The sequence below is a fragment of the Aethalodelphis obliquidens genome, unplaced genomic scaffold (genome assembly GCF_003676395.1).
Source record: "Aethalodelphis obliquidens isolate GAN/ISIS:26980383/991018 unplaced genomic scaffold, ASM367639v1 scaffold75, whole genome shotgun sequence".
NCBI classification, from domain to species: domain Eukaryota; kingdom Metazoa; phylum Chordata; class Mammalia; order Artiodactyla; family Delphinidae; genus Aethalodelphis; species Aethalodelphis obliquidens.
The window spans coordinates 1,111,202-1,131,780 of record NW_020838019.1 but is presented as its reverse complement, the minus strand read 5'-3'; the positions used below and the strand labels follow the sequence as shown (position 1 = coordinate 1,131,780).

Sequence of the window (20,579 nt, the reverse complement as noted above, 5' to 3'; positions counted from 1 at the left end):
TGAGACTTCCTCAACTTTATCTGCTAAACCAAGAATTGGAAAACTTTTTTCTATAAAGGGCCAGATAGTAATCATTTAAGGTTTTGAAGACCTTTGTAGTCGAAGGAGCACCTATTCAGATCTGTAGTTGTAGGGTGAAAACAGCCATAGACAGTACAGTACGCACATGAATGGGCATGGATATAGTCCAGTGAACTTGATTTACAATAACAGGCAGCAGGCCAGATTTGGTCCAGGGCCATAGTTTATGGACCTCTGCTCCAAACGTGATATTTTTTTCATTTCTTCTATTTTTAAAAGCTTTCATTTGTTTTCTAAATATTCTGTTTTTTAGAGTATGCCTTGTTCTTGTCTTATCGATATACATTTGACCCTTGAACAATGCAGGGCTGAGTGGTGTTGATCCCCACATAGTCAAAACCTGCCTCTGTATTCGCAGTTCCGCATCCTCACATTCAGCTGACTGCAGACTAAGTAGTGAGCGCACCCACGCGTTCAATCCCATGTTGTTCAAGGGTCAACTGTACTCTCTTGTTCTCTGAGGAGATTAAATGATCGTTTTGTTTAGTGCTTTTTTTTAATATTCTATAATCTTTGTATCCTCAGAGTTGCTTTTTTGTTTGTTTTTAATCTGTTTTTCATATTAGAGGCTTTCGTCAAATGTCTGGTGCTCCTTGAATGCCTTTCATAGTTATGAGAGGAGCATGCAGATCTGCTCGTTAGCTGTCTGCAAGTGTAGACAGGGCTTCTTTACTGCCACCCTCCCTGGTGAGTGACCAAGTCCACATCCTTGAGTCTTTTTCTTTGGGCTTATTAGATTCCCCAGAAAAGATTAAGATTCCATTTCCTGCTTAGAGGCTCTACATCTGATCAAGAGGCCTTTGGGAAGTTGAGTGGGGGAAGAGACGGGAGGTGTGGTTCAGCATGTTAACATTCACCTCATCTCCCTGTTTTCAGGTTGGTATTTTTACCCTCAGCTGTGCCTGGTGTCCCCTGGTCCAGCAACCCTGTGTACCTTCTCCAAAGAAATAGTCTCATTTTCTGATATGGTGATAGAGCAGCAGCTACTTAGATTTGTGGAGTAGGGGAGGGTATTAGAAATCAAATTGATTCCAAAGAGACTTTTAACCAAGCCTCATGTTTTTAAAAAGCCCAACTTCACCACCTCCTCGCCCACTGCCAGAGATACCTAGTGCTGCCAGTTGTTATTATTGCATCCACCTCTTTGTACTTATGGGTTTACGCCCTTAAAAAAATTGTTTACTGTCGTTTAAGTGGACTTTGAAGAAGGAGCAGAGCCAAATGCATGTGTTCAATCTACAACCTTTAACTAAAATAAAATCCCTTGGTAATCTTTGAATCTTATTTGACTTCGTCCTAAACTAAATGTAGAGGTACCACACCAGAGATAAATTCCTGGGGTCCTTTTATTTTTATGTCAGAATTGAATTTTATAGAGTTTTACTGATTTATCAGATTCTCCCACATGGTTTTGCCCTTGTAAAAGCTACGCATTTTATTTCCCCGTTCTTATACATGGCAAACTTGTCCTCTAGAGCAAATGCTTCTAGCCAGCACAGCATACCATCTTCACCTTCATTTCACTTCTTTATTCAATTTGTTATGCTGAATTTGTCAGTGGTTCTTAAAAATTATATATATGTGTGTGTAACAGAGTGGGCAGTTGTTTGGGGAAGCTGTGGGGGGAACTATAAGTGATGTTTTACATGTTTCCCTAAGATGGACAAAATATTGGAATCAAGCACATTCCTGCAACCCAGTGTGGCATTTGGGTTCGAACCAGCAATGGAGGTCATTTTGCTTCACCAAATTATCCTGACTCATATCCACCAAACAAGGAATGTATCTACATTTTGGAAGGTATTTGACCAATTTCTGTCTTTCGTTGGATGAATTTTTACTTATTGTAAAACTAAATATATTGGTTAAGTGCCCTGGTTAAACCAGTTTGAACAAAATTTAAATATGTATTTTAATTAAACTGTAGTCATTATAAATATTTCTTAATACTGACTTTTTAAATAATGGTTGAAATTTTATAGGAATTTTGGATCTCCTAAAATATTATTTAACTAGATGATGCATCAGTATATATGAGAAACTTCTCTGATAAGAAACCTAAGCTTACTGGTATCTCTTATTAGCCTTTCTGCAAATTTATGTCCATAGTTACATTATATGTTTCTTTCATTTCTTCTGTTTTTCTATTCATCATGGTACATTGTATCTCATGAACTAAGCATTAGCTTCTCAACTCTAATTTTAATCAATTAAGTACATTCAATTTAATACATAACATATGCCAAAGGGAAAGATTACTATAGTTCTACGGAGTAGCATTATTATTATATTATTAATATACAATGTAACATTTATCATGAATTTTATATATAACAGTTCTCATTATGATCCTCATCTATGAAACAGTAACAGAGCAGTTGTTGTGCTTTTCTCACTTGTGTCAGGCCATCTTTACTTTTTCTTGTTTGCGTTGCCCTAATTTGCTTACTCTTATTTTCTAGCTGCTCCACGTCAAAGAATAGAGTTGACCTTTGATGAACATTATTATATAGAACCATCATTTGAATGTCGGTTTGATAACTTGGAAGTTCGAGATGGGCCGTTTGGTTTCTCTCCACTTGTAGATCGTTACTGTGGTGTGAAAAGCCCTCCATTAATTAGATCAACAGGGAGATTCATGTGGATTAAGTTCAGTTCTGATGAAGAACTTGAAGGACTAGGATTTCGAGCAAAATATTCGTTTATTCCAGGTAAAGAAGTTATTATTTCAGTGGCTAGGTCTCACTCTGGTTTTAGAATCTTAAGGCTAGAAAAGAGATAATTCAGTCAAGGTAATCAAATCAAGGCTTTAAAGAAGTTAGAAAGGTCAAAGGGAAATCAGTCCATGAATAAATAAAAACTTAACAAAAAATTAGAAATAAAACTATGTCACTTGAATTTTGAAGTATATCATAGATGGTGTCTCATTATTTCTTAGATTTCTGTATGTTTTATAGCATATATCAAATGCCAAAGATATCACAAATAAATACATTTAAAAAATAATTCAACAAATTGTCTTATTTTCATGATCTATACCAAAAATTATTTTGGCAGGTTTTTTCCATTGGAATGATTCAATTACTCATTTGAATAAACAGTCTCTAGAAAATACTGAGCAATAGAAAGAATAGCGCTCTGCACTTGGAGGCAAAAGATCTGGGTGTGAATCCTTTCTCTGCCACCTACTAGCTATGAAATTTACTATTAAGCACAGAGCTGTGCCTAAGAGTTGCTGTTGCTAAGATGGGAATATCTTCCTGAGGCCACCATAACTAATTCCCAGAAACTGGGCAGCTGAAGACAACAGTAGTTTATTTTCTCAGAATTCTGGAGGCCAGAATCCAGCAGGGTCATGTTCCCTGTGGGAACTCCAGGGGAGAATCCATTCCTAGCCTCTTGCAGCTTCTTGTGGCTGCCCCAGCATTCCTGGACGTGTGGCCTCATCACTCCAATGTCTGCCTCCATCTTCACATTCCCTGTCTTCTCAGAATCCTTAGCTTAATCACATCCTTTGCCTTAAAATGTAATATTCACTTTTTTTAATCTTATAAGGTAGTATTCATAGGTTATGATGATTAGGATGTGGACATATATTTGGGTGGTGGGAGAGCACGCCCACCTATCAGCATACTCTATCTTACCTACCACACGGTTATGTGGGAACACTTTATAGTCCTCAAAGCCTGTCTACAGTAAAGATATGCATATCCCTAATGTGGCAGCACAAAGATACACTAGTTATTGCTCCTGTCTTCCAAGAGTTTACAAACTTAATAAGATGAAAAAGTAACTTAATGTAACAATTATATAATTATAAAATTATATAATCTTTTTGCTTTTATTTATGTAAAGATTATATAATTATAGTTATATAATCTTTTTGCTTTTATTTATGTTTTCGTGCAAGAAATTTGCTAACTTAAAAAAATTAAATCATATCCAAATGAAAATATCCATAACCTTATCACCCTATAAATAAAAAACCGGTATTAACAATATGGTGTGTATCCCTTCAGATGTTTTTCTATATCTGTTTATTTTGTTTATTTTATATAACAGAGATCATGCTATTCTTTCAGCTAGATTACCAGCTTTTTTGCCTGAACAATGTAGTCACCTTTTTTTTCCCTGTTAGTAAATGTGTTAATGGTATTTTTAAGTGTTAAAGTATTTATGTTCTCAATGTCAAAACGATAACATTTTCAAAAAGTAAAATATATTCTTTTTTTTTTTTTAGAACAGTTTTTAGGCTCACAGCAAAACTGAGCAGAAATTGCAGAGTTACCATATACCTCCTAACCACCCCCCCACACACACAGCTACCTCCAAAACCTAAAATGAACATTCTGCACTAGGGGTACATTTGTTACAACTGATGAACCTGCATTGACACATCATCACCGAAGTCCATATTTTACATTAGGGTTCACTCTCTTTTTGGGGTTTTTTTTTTTTTTCAGCCATCCGTATACATATATCCTCTCCTTTTTGGATTTCCTTCCCATTTGGGTCACCACAGAGCATTGAGTAGAGTTCCCTGTACTATACAGCAGGCTCTCATTAGTTATCTATTTTACACATAGTATCAATAATGTATATATGTCAATCCCCATCTCCCAATTCATCCCACCACCCTCCCCCCTTGGTATCCATACCTCTGTTCTCTAGGGTTCACTCTTAGTGTCGTACATTCTATGGGTTTGGACAAATGTATAGTGACATATGTCTGCCATTACAGTATTATACAGAGTATTCCCACTGCTCTAAAAATCCTGTGGTCTCCACCTATTCATCCCTCCCATCCCAACCCCGACAACCACTGATCTTTTTACTGTCTCCATAGTTTTGCCCTTTCCGGAACGTCATAGGGTTGGAATCATACAGTATGTAGGCTTTTCAGATTGGCTTCTTTCACTTAATAATATTTACTTAACGTTCCTCCATGTTTTTTCATGGCTTGGTAGCTTGTTTCTTTTTAGTGCAGAATAATATTTCGTTGTATGGAGGTACTACAGTTTGTTTATCCATTCTGTTGAAGGATATCTTGGCTGCTTCCAGGTTTTAGCAACCACAGATAAACCTGCTGTAGACATCCATATGCAGGTATTTGTGTGGACAAGTTTTTAACTCATTTGGCTAAGTACCATGGAGTGCAATTGCTGGATCATATTAAAATTTGTCTTTAGTTTTTATTTAAATGGATTGTGCTGGTGGTGGCAGAACATTGTGAATGTACTTAATGCCACTGAATTGTACACTTAAAAATGAGTAAAAGGATAAATATTATGTTATATGTTTTACTACAATAAAAATAAATTTTAAAAATTACAAACAGGAGTCTAAAAAAGCTTAATTTGAAAATTCAGATAGAAGACATATATATCAACCCACCAGAATGAAAAAATTGCTAGTCTAAAAGATCTCAGAATTTTTAATTAGCCTGTTTAAACCTATTTTAATTCACAGTTTATTGTATGTAACTGGTTGCTCAATTCTTGTTAAAATTGTTTTCTTTGTTGTTTTGGCCACGCCATGTGGCATGCGGGATCTTCCTAACCAGGGATCGAACCTGTGTCCCCTGCAGTGGAAGCGCAGAATCTTAACCACTGACTTTCTGCATGGTTATCAAAGTACATGTTGAAAAAAAGTAAGAGTAAAATTTTTAGCTTAATCTAGCATACATCACAGAGACTGTTCTTTTTTAACTTAATAATCTAAACCCAGCCTCCCTAAATAAAAGGGAGTGACGACACTTCAGCAATTTTGCAGAGAAATGTCAAAGAGAAATCTAAATTTAAACATCATTAGAGTAGAAAGTCATAGCAACTGTCTGGCAGGTGAATCAGAATTTCTTCACAGGTAGGAAAGAATTCTAGGACATTGTCATTATTGCACTAAAATTTCCAGAATTATCCCAGTTACTTCCAGGACGTAGCAATCCATTAAGAGCCTCTCCCTCAACAAATATCACCAGTAGCTCAGATAATTTCATTTATTTAGAAGATACTAATTTCTCATCATCGTTAGTAAGTTTCATCCATATTTACAAATACCTAGACAAAATTTACTTTATATGACTTTAAATAACTAGACAGCCATGATTTAGCTATTTACGAATTGTCTATTTATTTTGACTTTTTTTTTCTTTTAGTGGTAAAATTGTGGTATCATCACCCACACTATAAAGGCAAGAAAGAGTAAGAAAGGAAAATGTTACAGTAAGAAAAACTGTCTAGAGAATTAGAATCTAGTCCTGACGTTGCCATTATATGGTCTAAAAAAGTCATAATCTCTCTGATTCAGTTTCCTCATCTATAAAACAGAATAGTACATGATCTTCTTGATGTTATTGTCATTAGCATAATATTAAACATAAGGTCTGTAGAAACTCTGAAGTACTATAAAATGCAAATATAAGGTAATATAGTATAGAAATCCTTAGCATTTTATTATAATTTATATTTTAACCATAAGCCATATGAAGTTGCTCTCATGATACATAAAACTAATAGAAGAAAAAGAACTGCATTTCTTCAAACAATCTTTACATATAAAGTTGCCTGGCTTTGTTTTTTAATATTTTTAAAAGCATTAAAGCATTATTCAAATGATTAAGATGTTTGTTTTTTCTTTCAGGCAGTCTAAACTTATTTGCAAAAATCTGACTCTATATAGGACTTTGTAATGTCTTTTGATACTAAAGTGTCAATCAATTCAGTTAATTGATTTAGTTCATAAAAATCAAATACCTGGCCAGCTTCATTAAATCAGTTATTTTGATATAAACTATTGGTTGTCAGTTTTCTATGAACTATTTCATAGGGCAGACTATCCTATATATCATCTAGTCATCTCTCTTTTTCCTGCCATTGTGAAAAAAACAACTTACTAGCTGCTACTGTGGTGGGATAAATTATATGTAACATAAAATTCACTATCTTAAACCTTTTAAGTGTACAAGTCAGTGGCATTAAGTACACTTACAATGTTGTGCAACCATCACACCGTGCATTTCCAGAACTTTTTTTGTCATCCCAAGCTGAAACTCTGTCCCCATTAAACACTTAACTCCCTATCCCTCCCTCCCTACAGCCCTGTGAAAACAGTCTCTGAATTCGACTAATCTAGGGACCTCAGTTAAGGGAATCATATAGTGTCCTTAACTGTCTGGCTTATTTTACTTAGCATAATGTTTCCACACACATCCATGTTGTAGCGTGTGTCAGAATTTCATTCCTTTTTAAGGTTGGATAATATTCCATTGTATTATTTATACTACATTTTGTTTACTCATTCATCCATCAATGGACTAGCTACTGCAGTTGACATAGAGTTGTGAGTTTTCAGGTAGCATAAATAAGTTTTTAGTTCATAATTGGATCAAAAGTATAAAGGTTATCATTTTTACAATATCGATCCTATAAATGAGCACCTCAATATGCTCATAAATAGCCAGTGGTCTGTAGTTTACACAAATGAAAGCTTTCTCTTGCTTTGTTAAGTATAGCATTAGACATAACGTAAGATATTAAGCCTTAAAGTAACTCTAAACTACCTCAATGCCAATGACTTTCTTCTTTTCTCTGTTACAGATCCAGACTTTACTTACCTAGGAGGTATTTTAAATCCCATCCCAGGTTTAGTATATTACCTCTTTTTCCTCATGGCATCTTTGATCAGTCTTATTTTCCTTTGAACATCATTCATCTGTTCTTTCTAGATTGCCAGTTTGAGCTGTCAGGAGCTGACGGAATAATACGTTCTAGTCAGGTAGAACAAGAGGAAAAAACAAAACCTGGCCAAGCAGTTGATTGCATCTGGACGATTAAAGCTACTCCAAAAGCTAAGGTAGTATTAAGTATGCAGTCACTTCTAAGAAGAACATAATAAGATGTGATTTGTATAATGTATTATTTTGGTTCATGCAGATACTTATTATTTACACTGACGTTACAACTTCTTAAAAATTTTATTTCAGTCACATTATTGAACACCTAGCATCTCAGCATTGTTGTAGTTAAATAAACTACAACATAAACTTCAGGAATGTCACGCATACATTAATATTCTTATTTTAAGATTCTTAAAATCTGTGTGTTCCTATTTGGAGAGTATAGGTATTGATCAGTGTGATCATAGATTCATAAACACCTGTATGAGGAGGTAAAATAGGCCATAGACATTAAAGTTAAGTATCATCTTAGTTCTGTTCTTACCATGCTGTCCTCTGCTAATCATATAGAGTTTTTATTGGAAAGTACCACAGGGAAGGATGTTTTTAAATAACTCTGACAGGTTGAGACTGGTTGCTGACTACTTCTGCTTTTTGCTTTTAGTTTGTACTTCTAGGAATAGTAACAGTTAAAATTATATTTATTGTTTATATATGTAAACAGAAAAGAAAGAGGGTAGGAGAATTTAAAGAATTAAGAAAATCAAATTTAAAGTTTCTGGTAATATGATGGATGAGATAACCTGAAAACCTACCTATTACAAAACACTTAGAAACATTGGATAAAATATAACAGATATCCTTTTAAAACCATAGATAAGCTCCAAAAAAGAAGATAATTCTTATGAACTAGAATGAAAGAGCTATAAATCAGAGCAGTAAACTGAAATCGATGGTACAAATGCCCCTTGCTGATTTCAGTAACCTATGACTACTCAAGGGTAGATATTGCAGGAGCTTGGCATCACCCACACTGAGACAAATAAAAGGCCTAGGGTTTGTGTGGCCTTTGAGAGGACTGCCACATGAAGCTGGAACCCTCAAAGGGAGATTATTGCCATGAAATGGTAGATTAGAAAAACTCTTCCACTAGCGCAAATTGGTAAAAAAGAAGCTTATCCTGGGCTCAGTCTTAAGATGCGGGTGAGGCTGAGGTCTCCCCTAACCGTTTATACCTATATCTTTATTACAGCTTGGGATGTGAATTTACATTCCATGCTCAGCCCAGGAACCACTTAGCCCCAAAATGAACAAAATGGTCCTGGGCTTATTAAACCTTTTGAGGCACCTGAAAAGATAAATACAAAATAACCATGTAGGCTACAGGATTGCTATAGCTAAAACACTGCTGAAGTAAGCTTACAACCTAAAATTAGAAAACATAGGTGAACAACCCACCATGAGTGAGTTAACAGGCATAACAGCAGAAGTTTCTTAGATGCCCAAGAACTGAAGTCTTAAATATCCTACATTAGTAATCAAAAGAATGAGAAAGGGGCTTCCCTGGTGGCGCAGTGGTTGAGAGTCCGCCTGCTGATGCAGGGGACACGGGTTCGTGCCCCGGTCTGGGAGGATCCCACATGCCGCGGAGCGGCTGGGCCCGTGAGCCATGGCCGCTGAGCCTGCGCGTCCGGAGCCTGTGCTCCGCAACGGGAGAGGCAAAAACAGTGAGAGGCCCAAAAAAAAAAAAAAAAAAAAAAAAAAAAGAATGAGAAAGAAAAGTATCAAGTATGCTTTAAAAATAACCAAATGGAACTTACTCAAGTAAAAATTATAGTATTGAAAGACAGATTTGAGAAAATTACCCAGAAAGTAGTTTGAGGATGGGAGACAGTGGCAATTTATTAAGAAACTTGGAAGAAATGACAATAGAATTATGTTTTCAAAGTGCTAAGGAAAAAAAATTAACTGGCAATCTAAAATTTGAAAATTCCATGTCCAACTAATCTGTCTTTCAAGAATGAGGGCAAGGGTTCAAAATGGCGGAGTAAAAGGACGTGTTGTCACTCCCTCTTTTGAGAGCACCAGAATCACAACTAACTGCTGAACAGTCATCAACAGGAAGACACTGGAACTCACCAAAAAAGATACCCCACATCCAAAGACAAAGGAGAAGCTGCACTGAGATGGTCGGAGGGGCGCAATCACAATAAAATCAAACCCCATAACTGCTGGGTGGGTGACTCAGAAACTGGAGAACACTTACACCTCAGAAGTCCACCCACTGGAGTGAAGGTTCTGAGCCCCATGTCAGGCTTCCTAACCTGGGAGTCTGGCAATGGGAGGAGGAATTCCTAGAGAATCAGACTTTGAAGGCTAGCACGATTTGATTGCAGGACTTCAGCAGGACTGGGGGAAACAGAGACGCCACTCTTGGAGGGCACACACAAAGTAGTGTACACGTAGGGACCCAGGGGAAGGAGCAGTGACCCCATAAGAGACTGAACCACACCTACCTGCTAGTGTTGGAGGGTCTCCTGCAGAGACGGGGGGTAGCAGTGTCTCACAGTGACACAAGGACACTGGCAGCAGAAGTTCTGGGAAGTGTTCCATGGCGTAAGCCCTCCCAGAGTCCACCATTAGCCCCACCAAGGAGCCTGGGTAGGCTCCAGTGTTGGGTCGCCTCAGGCAAAACAACCAACAGGGAAGGAGCCCAGACCGAACCATCAGCAGACAAGTGGATTAAAGTTTTACTGAGCTCTGCCCACCAGAGCAACAGAGAGCTCTACCCACCACCAGTCCCTCCCAGCAGGAAACTTTCACAAGCCTCTTAGATAGCCTCATTCACCAGAGGGCAGATACCAGAAGCAAGAAGAACTACAATCCTGCAGCCTGTGGAACAAAAACCACATTCACAGAAAGATAGACAAGACGAAAAGGCAGAGGGCTATGTACCAGATGAAGGAACAAAATAAAACCCCAGAAAAACAACTAAATGAAGTGGAGATAGGCAACCTCCCAGAAAAAGAATTCAGAATAATGGTAGTGAAGATGATCCAGGACCTCAGAAAAAGAATGGAGGCAGAGATCGAGAAGATGCAATAAATGTTTAACAAAGACCTAGAAGAATTAAAGAAAAAACACCTAGAAGAGTTAAAGAACAAACCAACAGAGATGAACAGTACAATAACTGAAATGAAAAATACACTAGAAGGAATCAATACCAGAATAACTGAGGCAGAAGAACAGATAAGTGACCTGGAAGACAGAATGGTGGACTTCACTGCTGCAGGAGAAAATAAAGAAAAAAGAATGAAAAAAATGAAGACAGCCTAAGAGACCTCTGGGACAACATTAAATGCAACAACATTCACATCATAGGGATCCAAGAAGGAGAAGAGAGAGAGAAAAGACCCGATAAAGTATTTGAAGAGATTATAGTTGAAAACTTCCCTAACATGAGAAGGGAAATAGCCATCCAAGTCCACGAAATGCAGAGAGTCCCAGGCAGGATAAACCCAAGGAGAAACGCCGAGACACATAGTAATCAAATTGGCAAAAATTAAAGACAAAGAAAAATTATTGAAAGCAAGGGAAAAACGACAAATAACATACAAGAGAACTCCCATAAGGTTAACAGCTGATTTCTCAGCAGAAACTCTACAAGCCAGAAGGGAGTAGCATGACATATTTAAAGCAATGAAAGGGAAGAACCTACAACCAAAATTACCCAGCAAGGATCTCATTCAGATTCGATGGAGAAATCAGAAGCTTTACAGACAAGCAAAAGCTAAGAGAATTCAGCACCACCAAACCAGCTAAAGGAACATTTAAACAAATGCTAAAGGAACTTCTCTACATGGGAAACACAAGAGAAGAAAAGGACCTACAAAAACAAACCCATAACAAGAAAATGGTAATAGGAACATACATATCGATAATTACCTTAAACGTGAATGGATTAAATGATCCAACGAAAAGACACAGGCTCGCTGAATGGATAAAAAAAAAAGACCCATATATATGCTGTCTACAAGACACCCACTTCAGACCAAGGGACACATACAGACTGAAAGTGAGTGGATGGAAAAAGATACTCCATGGAAATGGAAATCAAAAGAAAGCTGGAGTAGCAGTACTCATATCAGATAAAATAGACCTAAAAATAAAGAATGTCACAAGAGACAAGGAAGGACACTACATAATGATGAAGGGATCAATCCAAGAAGAAGATATAAAAATTATAAATATATATGCACCCAACATAGGAGCACCACAATGCATAAGGCAGATGCTAACAACTATAAAACAGGAAATTGACAGTAACACAATAATACTAAAGGACTTTAACACCTCACTTACACCAATGGACAGATCATCGAAACAGAAAATTAATAAGGAAATCCAAGCTTTAAATGACACAATAGACCAGATAGATTTACTTGATATTTATAGGACTTTCCGTCCAAAAACAGCAGATTACACTTTCTTCTCAAGTTCAGATGGAACATTCTCCAGGAAAGATCACATCTTGCATCACAAATCAAGCCTCAGTAAATGTAAGAAAGTTGAAATCATATCAGTCATCTTTTCTGACCACAACACTGAGATTAGAAATCAGTTACAGGGGAAAAAAACTTTAAAAACACAAACACGTGGAGGCTAAACAATACGTTACTACATAACCAAGAGATCGCTGAAGAAATCAAAGAGGAAATCAAAAAATACCTAGAGACAAATGACAATGAAAACATGACGATCCAAAGCCTATGGGATGCAACACAAGCAGTTCTAAGAGGGAGGTTTATAGCAATACAAGCCTATCTCAAGAAACGAGAAAAATCTCAAATCTAACCTTACACCTAAAGGAACCAGAGAAAGAAGAAGAAACAAAACCCAAAGTTAGTAGAAGGAAAGAAATCATAAAGATCAGAGCAGAAATAAATGAAATAGAAAAAAGGAAAACAATAAAACTAAAAGGTCAATAAAACTAAAAGCTGGTTCTTTGAGAAGATAAACAAAATTGATAAAACATTAGCCAGACTCATCAAGAAAAAGAGGGAGAGGACTCAAATCAATAAAACTAGAAATGAAAAAGGAGAAGTTACAACAGACACCATCAAAATACAAAGCATCCTAAGAGACTACTACAAGCAACGCTATGCCAATAAAATGGACAACCTGGAAGAAATGGAAAAATGCTTAGAAACGTATAACCTTCCAAGACAGAACCAGGAAGAAATAGAAAATATGAACAGTCCAATCACAAGTAATGAAATTAAAACTGTGATTAAAAATCTCCCAACAAACAAAAGTCCAGGACCAGATGGCTTCACAGGTGAATTCTATCAAACATTTGGAGAAGAGCTAATACCCATCCTTCTCAAACTCATCCAAAAAATAGCAGAGGAAGGAACACTCCCAAACTCATTCTACGAGGCCACCATCACCCTGATACCAAAAGCAGACAAAGATGTCACAAAGAAAGAAAACTACAGGCCGATATCACTGATGAACATAGATGCAAAAATCCTCAACAAAATACTAGCAAACAGAATCCAACATACACATTAAAAGGATCATATGCAATGATCAAGTGAGATTTATCCCAGGGATGCAAAGATTCTTCATTATACACAAATCAGTCAGTGTGATACACCATATTAACAAATTGAAGAATAAGAACCATATGATCATCTCAAGAGATGCAGAAAAAGCTTTTGACAAAATTCAACACCCATTTATGATAAAAAACTCTCCTGGAAGTGGGCATAGAGGGAACCTATCTCAACATAATAAAGCCCATATATGACAAACCTACAGCAAACCTCATTCTCAAGGGTGAAAAACTGAAAGCATTTCCTCTAAGATCACAAACAAGACAAGGATGTCCACTCTCGCCACTGTTATTCAACATAGTTTTGGAAGTCCTAGCTGTGGCAATCAGAGAAGAAAAACAAATAAAAGGAATACAAATTGGAGAAGTAAAACTGTCACTTTTTGCAGATGACATGATACTATACATAGAGAATCCTAAAGATGCCACCAGAAAAGTACTAGAGCTAATCAGTGAATTTGGTGAAACTACAAGGTACAAAATTAATGCACAGAAATATCTTGCATTCCTATACACTAATGATGAAAAATCTGAAAGAAATTAAAGAAATTCTCCCATTTACCATTGCAACAAAAAGAATAAAATACCTAGGAGTAAACCTACCTAGGGAGACAAAAGACCTGTATGCAGAAAACTATAATACACTGATGAAAGAAATTAAAGATGATACAAACAGATGGAGCGATGTGTACCATGTTCTTGGGTTGGAAGAATCAATATTGTGAAAATGACTGTACTACCCAAAAGAATCTGCAGATTCAGTGCAATCCCTATCAAATTACCAATGGCATTTTTTACAGAACTAGAACAAAAAAATCTTAAAACATGTATGGAGACACAAAAGACTGCGAATAGCCACAGCAGTATTGAGGGAAAGAAACGAGCTGGAGGAATCAGACTCCCTGACTTCAGACTATACTACAAAGCTACAGTAATCAAGAGAGTATGGTACTGGCATAAAAACAGAAATATAGATCAATGGATCAGGATAGAAAGCCCAGAGATAAACCCACACACCTGTGGTCATCTGATCTATGACAAAGGATGCAAGGATATACAGTGGAGAAAAGACAGTCTCTTCAATAAGTGGTGCTGGGAATACTGGACAGCTACATGTAAAAGAATGAAATTAGAACACTCCCTAACACCATACACAAAAATAAACTCAAATGGATTAGAGAACTAAATGTAAGGCTGGAAACTATAAAGCTCTTAGAAGAAAATGTAGGAAGAACACTCTGACGTAAATCACAGCAAGATCTTTTTTTGACCCACCTCTTAGAGTAATGGAAATAAAAACAAAAATAAACATATGGAACCTAATGAAAGTTAAAAGCTTTTGCACAGCAAAGGAAACTACAAACAAGACGAAAAGACAACCTTCAGAATGGGAGAAAATATTTGCAAATGAATCAACGGACAAAGGATTAATCTCCAAAATATGTAAACAGCTCATGAAGCTCATATTAAAAAAACAAACAAGACAATCAAAAAATGGGCAGAAGGCCTAAATAGACATTTCTCCAAAGAAGACATACAGATGGCAAAGAAGCACATGAAAAGCTGCTCAACATCACTAATTATTAGAGAAATGCAAATCAAAACTACAATGAGGTATCACCTCACACCAGTTAGAATGGGCATCATCAGAAAATCTACAGACAACAAATGCTGGAGAGGGTGTGGAGAAAAGGGAACCCTCTTTCACTGTTGGTGGGAATATAAATTCATACAGCCACTATGGAGAACGGTTTGGAGGCTCCTTAAAGAACTAAAAATAGAATTACCATATGACCCAGCAATCCCACTACTGGGCATATACCCAGAGAAAACCATAATTCAAAAACACACATGCACCCTAATGTTCATTGCAGCACTATTTACAATAGCCAGGTTATGGAAGCAACCTAAATGCCCATCGACAGACAAATGGATCAAGAAGTTGTGGTACATATATACAATGGAATATTCCTCAGCCATAAAAAGGAACGAAATTGGGTCATTTGGAGAGATGTGGATGGATCTAGAGACTGTCATACAGAATGAAGTAAGGCAAAGAGAGAAAAACAAATATCATATATTAACGCATATATGTGGAATCTAAAAAAATGGTACAGATGAACCGGTTTGCAGAGTAGAAATTGAGACACAGATGCAGAGAACAAAAGTATGGACACCAATGGTGGAAAGTGGGGTGGAGGGGGTGGTGTGATGAATTGGGAATTGGGATTGACATATATACACTAATATGTGTAAAATGGATAACTAAGAAGAACGTGCTGTGTAAAAAAATAAACTCAAATAAAATGAATAAAATAAAATTAAAAAAAAAACAATTAAAATGCTTCAACAATGACAGTGTAACATTCAAAAGGTCATTTACATATATCCAGATATGTATCACAAAATTATGTTAAAATTTGAGGAGTTATGGTTCCCTCACAGAAAAGCATTAATACAGCCATAAAACATAATTTATTCCAAAATAAATGTTTCAAATGGTAAAATTGAAATAAAAACTGGAAACAGCGTGTGGATAAAAAAAAAAATGAGGGCAAAATTAAGGTATTTGGGGGCAAAAATAATAATTGGACCAACTGCTATATGTAAAATCCAAGTAAATCCTGTTTCAGGTTAACTAAAGGAAATTTTGAAAATACACAAATAGGAATAAAATAGATACTAAAAGAGCTGATACAGCTATTAAAATTGAAATCAAGATCGTCACGAATTCACAAGGAAGATATATTTTAAATTTTATGTATTAATATAGCCTCAAAATGTACAAAACATGAATTGACAGTTTCTGAGGAAAACTGACAAATCCACAATTATAGCATGTAATTTTTTTTGCCTCTCAGTAATTAATCAAGCATGCAAAAAAAAAAAAAATGTCAAGGCTTAGAAGATTTAAACAACACAGTTTGCCTAATGGAACATGATATCTTGACTTGCAACATCCAGAGAATTTTCATTCTCTACAAGCATGCCTGAAACATTTATGGAAACTGATCCATACACTGAATGGAAAAAGGAAGTCTGCCGTACATACCAGTGCTTAGTATCATGCAGAGCATCCTCTAACAAAAATGCAATTAAATTAGGAACCAGCAACCAAACAATAACTTTAAGACCCCATATGTTGCTAGGAAAGTTGGGCAGCTGCTTGTAAATCAGTGACGTTAGAACACACCCTCACACCATACATACACACAAAAAAGCTCAAAATGGCTTAAAGACTTAAACATAAGACATGACTCCATGAAACTACTAGAAGACATCATAGGCAAAGCGTTGTGTGACATAAATCATATGAATGTGTTCTCAGGTCAGTCTCCCAAGGCAATAGAAATAAAAACAAAAATAAACAAATGGGACCTAATCAAACTTACAAGCTTTTGCACAGCAAAGGAAACCATAAACAAAATGAAAAGACAACCTACAGAATAGAAGAAAATCTGTGCAAACGAAGCAACTGACAAGGGCTTAATTTCCAAAACATACGAACAGCTCATACAACTCAACAAAAAAACAAGCAACCCAATTGAAAAATGGGCAGAACACATAAATAGACATTTCTCTAAAGAAAAAATACAGATGGCCAATAGGCATATGAAAAGATGCTCAACATTGCTAATTATTGGAGAAATGCCAAGCAAAACTACAATGAGGTACCACCTCACACTGGTCAGAATGGCCAACAAAAAGTCTACAAATAACAAAGGCTGAATAGGGTGTGGAGGAAATGGAACTCTCCTACACTGTTGGTGGGAATGTGAGTTGGTGCAGCCACTATGGAGAACAGTATGGAGATTCCTCAAAAAACTAAGAATTACCATATGATCCAGCAGCCCCACTCCTGGGCATATATCCAGGCAAAGCTGTAGTCTGAAAAGATACATGCATTCCTATGTTCATAGTAGCACTATTTACAATAGCGAAGACATGGAAATAACCTAAATGTCAGTCGACAGATGAATGGTTAAAGAATATGTGGTACATATGTACAATGGACTACTACTCAGCCATAAAGAAGAATAGGATAATGCCATTTGCAGCAACATGAATGGAACTAGAGATTATCATACTAAGGGAAGTAAGTCAGAAAAAGACAAGTACCATATGGTATCCCTTTTATGTGGAATCTAAAATATGACACAATAAACCTATCTACGAAACAGAAACACACTCACAGACATAGAGAAAGACTTGTGGTTGCCAAGGGGGAGGTAGGGTGGGGGAGGGATGGATTGGGAGTTTGGGATTAACAGATGCAAACTATTACATATAGAATGGATAAACAATAAGGTCCTACTCTATACCACAGGGAACTATATGCAATGTCCTGAGATAAACCATAATGGAAAAGAATATAGTTTTCTTTATTTTAATATTTTAGGTTTATTTAGATTTTCAATCTCTTTTTGAGTTTAAAGTTATTTTTCTAGAATATTGCTCATGCTTTCTGGATCCACATTTATTGGTATAATATTTTACATGGTATTCTTTTACAGTTTTTAAAACCTCAATTCTATTTGCCATTTTAAATTTGGGCCTTTGCTCTTTTTTTTTCTTTATCAGTTTGCCAGAGGTTTGTTTTCAAGAACTGCTTTTTTAAAAAATCAACTCTTGTTTCTTTGCTTCCCATTTTCTCAATTTGTGCTTTTATTTCTTCTGCTTTCTTTGGATTTACCTTGTGATTCTTTTTGCAGCTCCTTGTATTGAATTCTTTGGTAATTAATTTTCAGATGTTCTTCTTTCTCTAACAGGTACTTAGGGCTATCAGTATGCTACGAAGTATTTCCTTAGATGTTTCATGAGTTTTGATATGTAGTGTCTTCATTGTTGTTGATCTCTAACTATTTTACAATTTAAAACCGTTTTAAACGTTTTATTTTTTATCTTTTTGTTTTTAACATCTTTTTGGACTATAATTGCTTTACAATGGTGTGTTAGTTTCTGCTGTATAACAAAGTGAATCAGCTATACATATACATATATCCCCATATCTCCTCCCTCTTGCATCTCCCTCCCACCCTCCCTATCCCACCCCTCTAGGTGGACACAAAGCATCGAGGTGATCTCCCCGTGCTATGCATCCGCTTCCCACTAGCTAGCTATTTTACATTCGGTAGTGTATATATGTCCATGCCACTCTCACTTCATCCCAGCTTACTCTCCCCCATCCCGTGTCCTCACATCCATTCTCTACTTCTGCGTCTTTATTCCTGTCCTGCCCCTAGGTTCTTCAGAACCACTGGAAAAGAATATTTTTAAATGTGTGTGTATGTCTATACACACACACACATATAACTGAATCACTTTGCTCTACAGCAGAAATTAACATTATAAATCAACTAAACTTCAACTTTAAAAAACCCATATGTTTAGAAATTTAATAATATACCACCTTGTAATTGATAGGTCACATAAAAAAATCAGGATGGAAATTTGTACACATTTATAAAAAACTTAGCAATAGTGAAAATACTACATATCAAAACTTGTGGGATACTCCTAAAAGTACTTTAGGGAATTTATGATCATAAATGCATCTTTTAGGAGAAGAAAAAGATTTAAACTTAATGGCTAAAATTCAACTCAAGAAGCTAAAAGAATGACCAAAAAATCCAAAGAACGGGCAGTAATAAAAGAGCAGAAATAAGTGAATTTAAAAATTCACAAAAAGAGGTCTTCCCTGGTGGCGCAGTGGTTGAGAGTCTGCCGGTGCGGGGGACGCGGGTTCGTGCCCCAGGCTGGGAAGATCCCACATGCTGCAGAGCAGCTGGGCCCGTGAGCCATGGCCGCTGAGCCTGCGCATCCAGAGCCTGTGCTCCGCAGCGGGAGAGGCTGCAACAGTGAGAGGCCCGTGTACCACAAAAAAAAAAAAAATTCACAAAAAGAAAGAGTCAACAAAAGCTAAAGCTGGCCCTTTGTTTAAAAATAATAATAACAATGGACATACTTCTGGCAAGATTGACCTAGAAAAAAAAGACATAAATTATGTTAGAAGTGGAAAAGGTGGTAAATCAACTACAGCTGAGATTAGAAACCATTATAAGACAAACTATGAAGAAGACCTGCTGAACAAAAGAAAAAAAAAAAGCATTTCCTCAATAAATAAATTACAAAGGGAAAAAGAAAACCAGCAGGGGACCCTACAGATTAAAAAATGTAAGTCAAATGATTAAAAAATGTAAGTCGAGTGAGTGAGTTTGGACTCAAACAAACTAGAAAAGGGTGGGAACATTAAGAGACAGTTAGAAGTCTGAACACTGGTATTTTATATTAGGAAATTATTCATTTGTTTGGTGTGATAATATGAGGTTATTTTTTAAAGTCGTCTTTAACAGTACATATGCAACTATTTACATGTGAAATGATATCTCTGGAATTTGTCTCAATACATGAGAGGCAGAAGTGGGGAGAGGTATAGATAAAGCTAAAGTTAGGGGATGGGAAATGGGTTTATGATACTCTTTTTTCTGCTTATGCATGTTTGAAATTTTCCATAATCAAAGTGCTTCAGACTTCTTTGTTAATACATTTGTAAACAGTCTAAGTGGACAATTTCCTGAAATATATAACGTATGTGTATATATATGCAATTCATCAAAATTAAATCAAAGAAATAGAAAACGTAAATAAACTCTTACCAAATTGATGAAATTGATTTTGTACTTAAAGTATGTTAACAGAAAAACTAGCCAAATTAGATTTTACCAGATACTCAAGGAACATGTTATATAAACTGTTTTAGAAAACTGAAGAAGAAAGAACTTTCCCCAGCCTGTTTTATCAAAACTAAATAAATAGGATGAGAGAATTTTAAGCCAGAGAATTATAAAATGAAGGAGGGAAAAAAAAAGACCCAAAAGACTAAACAGTAACAAACTAAACCTACCAAATATTTTTTAGAAATCATAACCAAAGATGGGCTTATCTTAAAAATTTTTGGACAGTTTAATATGAGAAAATCAAATGATGTAGTTTACCACATATGTAATTCCAACATAGGATGTATCTTCAGCATGATGAGGAATATCTACTGAAATCCTTAAAGCAAACGTCATAGTTGATGGTGAAACCTTAAAATCATTTTCTTTAGACTTATGTCTATTGCTAGTATTTTATTGGTGGTGGTCAATGCAACAAGATGAGAGAAAGAAAAAATGTTCATGAGCTAGAAAAATAAATTGGTTTTCT

At 36.0% G+C, this 20,579-nt stretch overlaps 1 protein-coding gene across 1 annotated transcript in view; it reads left to right on the top strand.

Annotated features, from left to right (window-relative positions):
• Positions 1-20,579, top strand: part of NETO2 (neuropilin and tolloid like 2) — a 69,614-nt gene that overhangs the window by 12,610 nt on the left and 36,425 nt on the right. The window contains exons 3-6 of the mRNA XM_027092224.1: positions 1,741-1,881; positions 2,544-2,792; positions 7,677-7,721; positions 7,805-7,932. Coding sequence (XP_026948025.1) covers positions 1,741-1,881; positions 2,544-2,792; positions 7,677-7,721; positions 7,805-7,932 — 563 coding nt within the window. The remainder of the gene's footprint in view (positions 1-1,740; positions 1,882-2,543; positions 2,793-7,676; positions 7,722-7,804; positions 7,933-20,579) is intronic.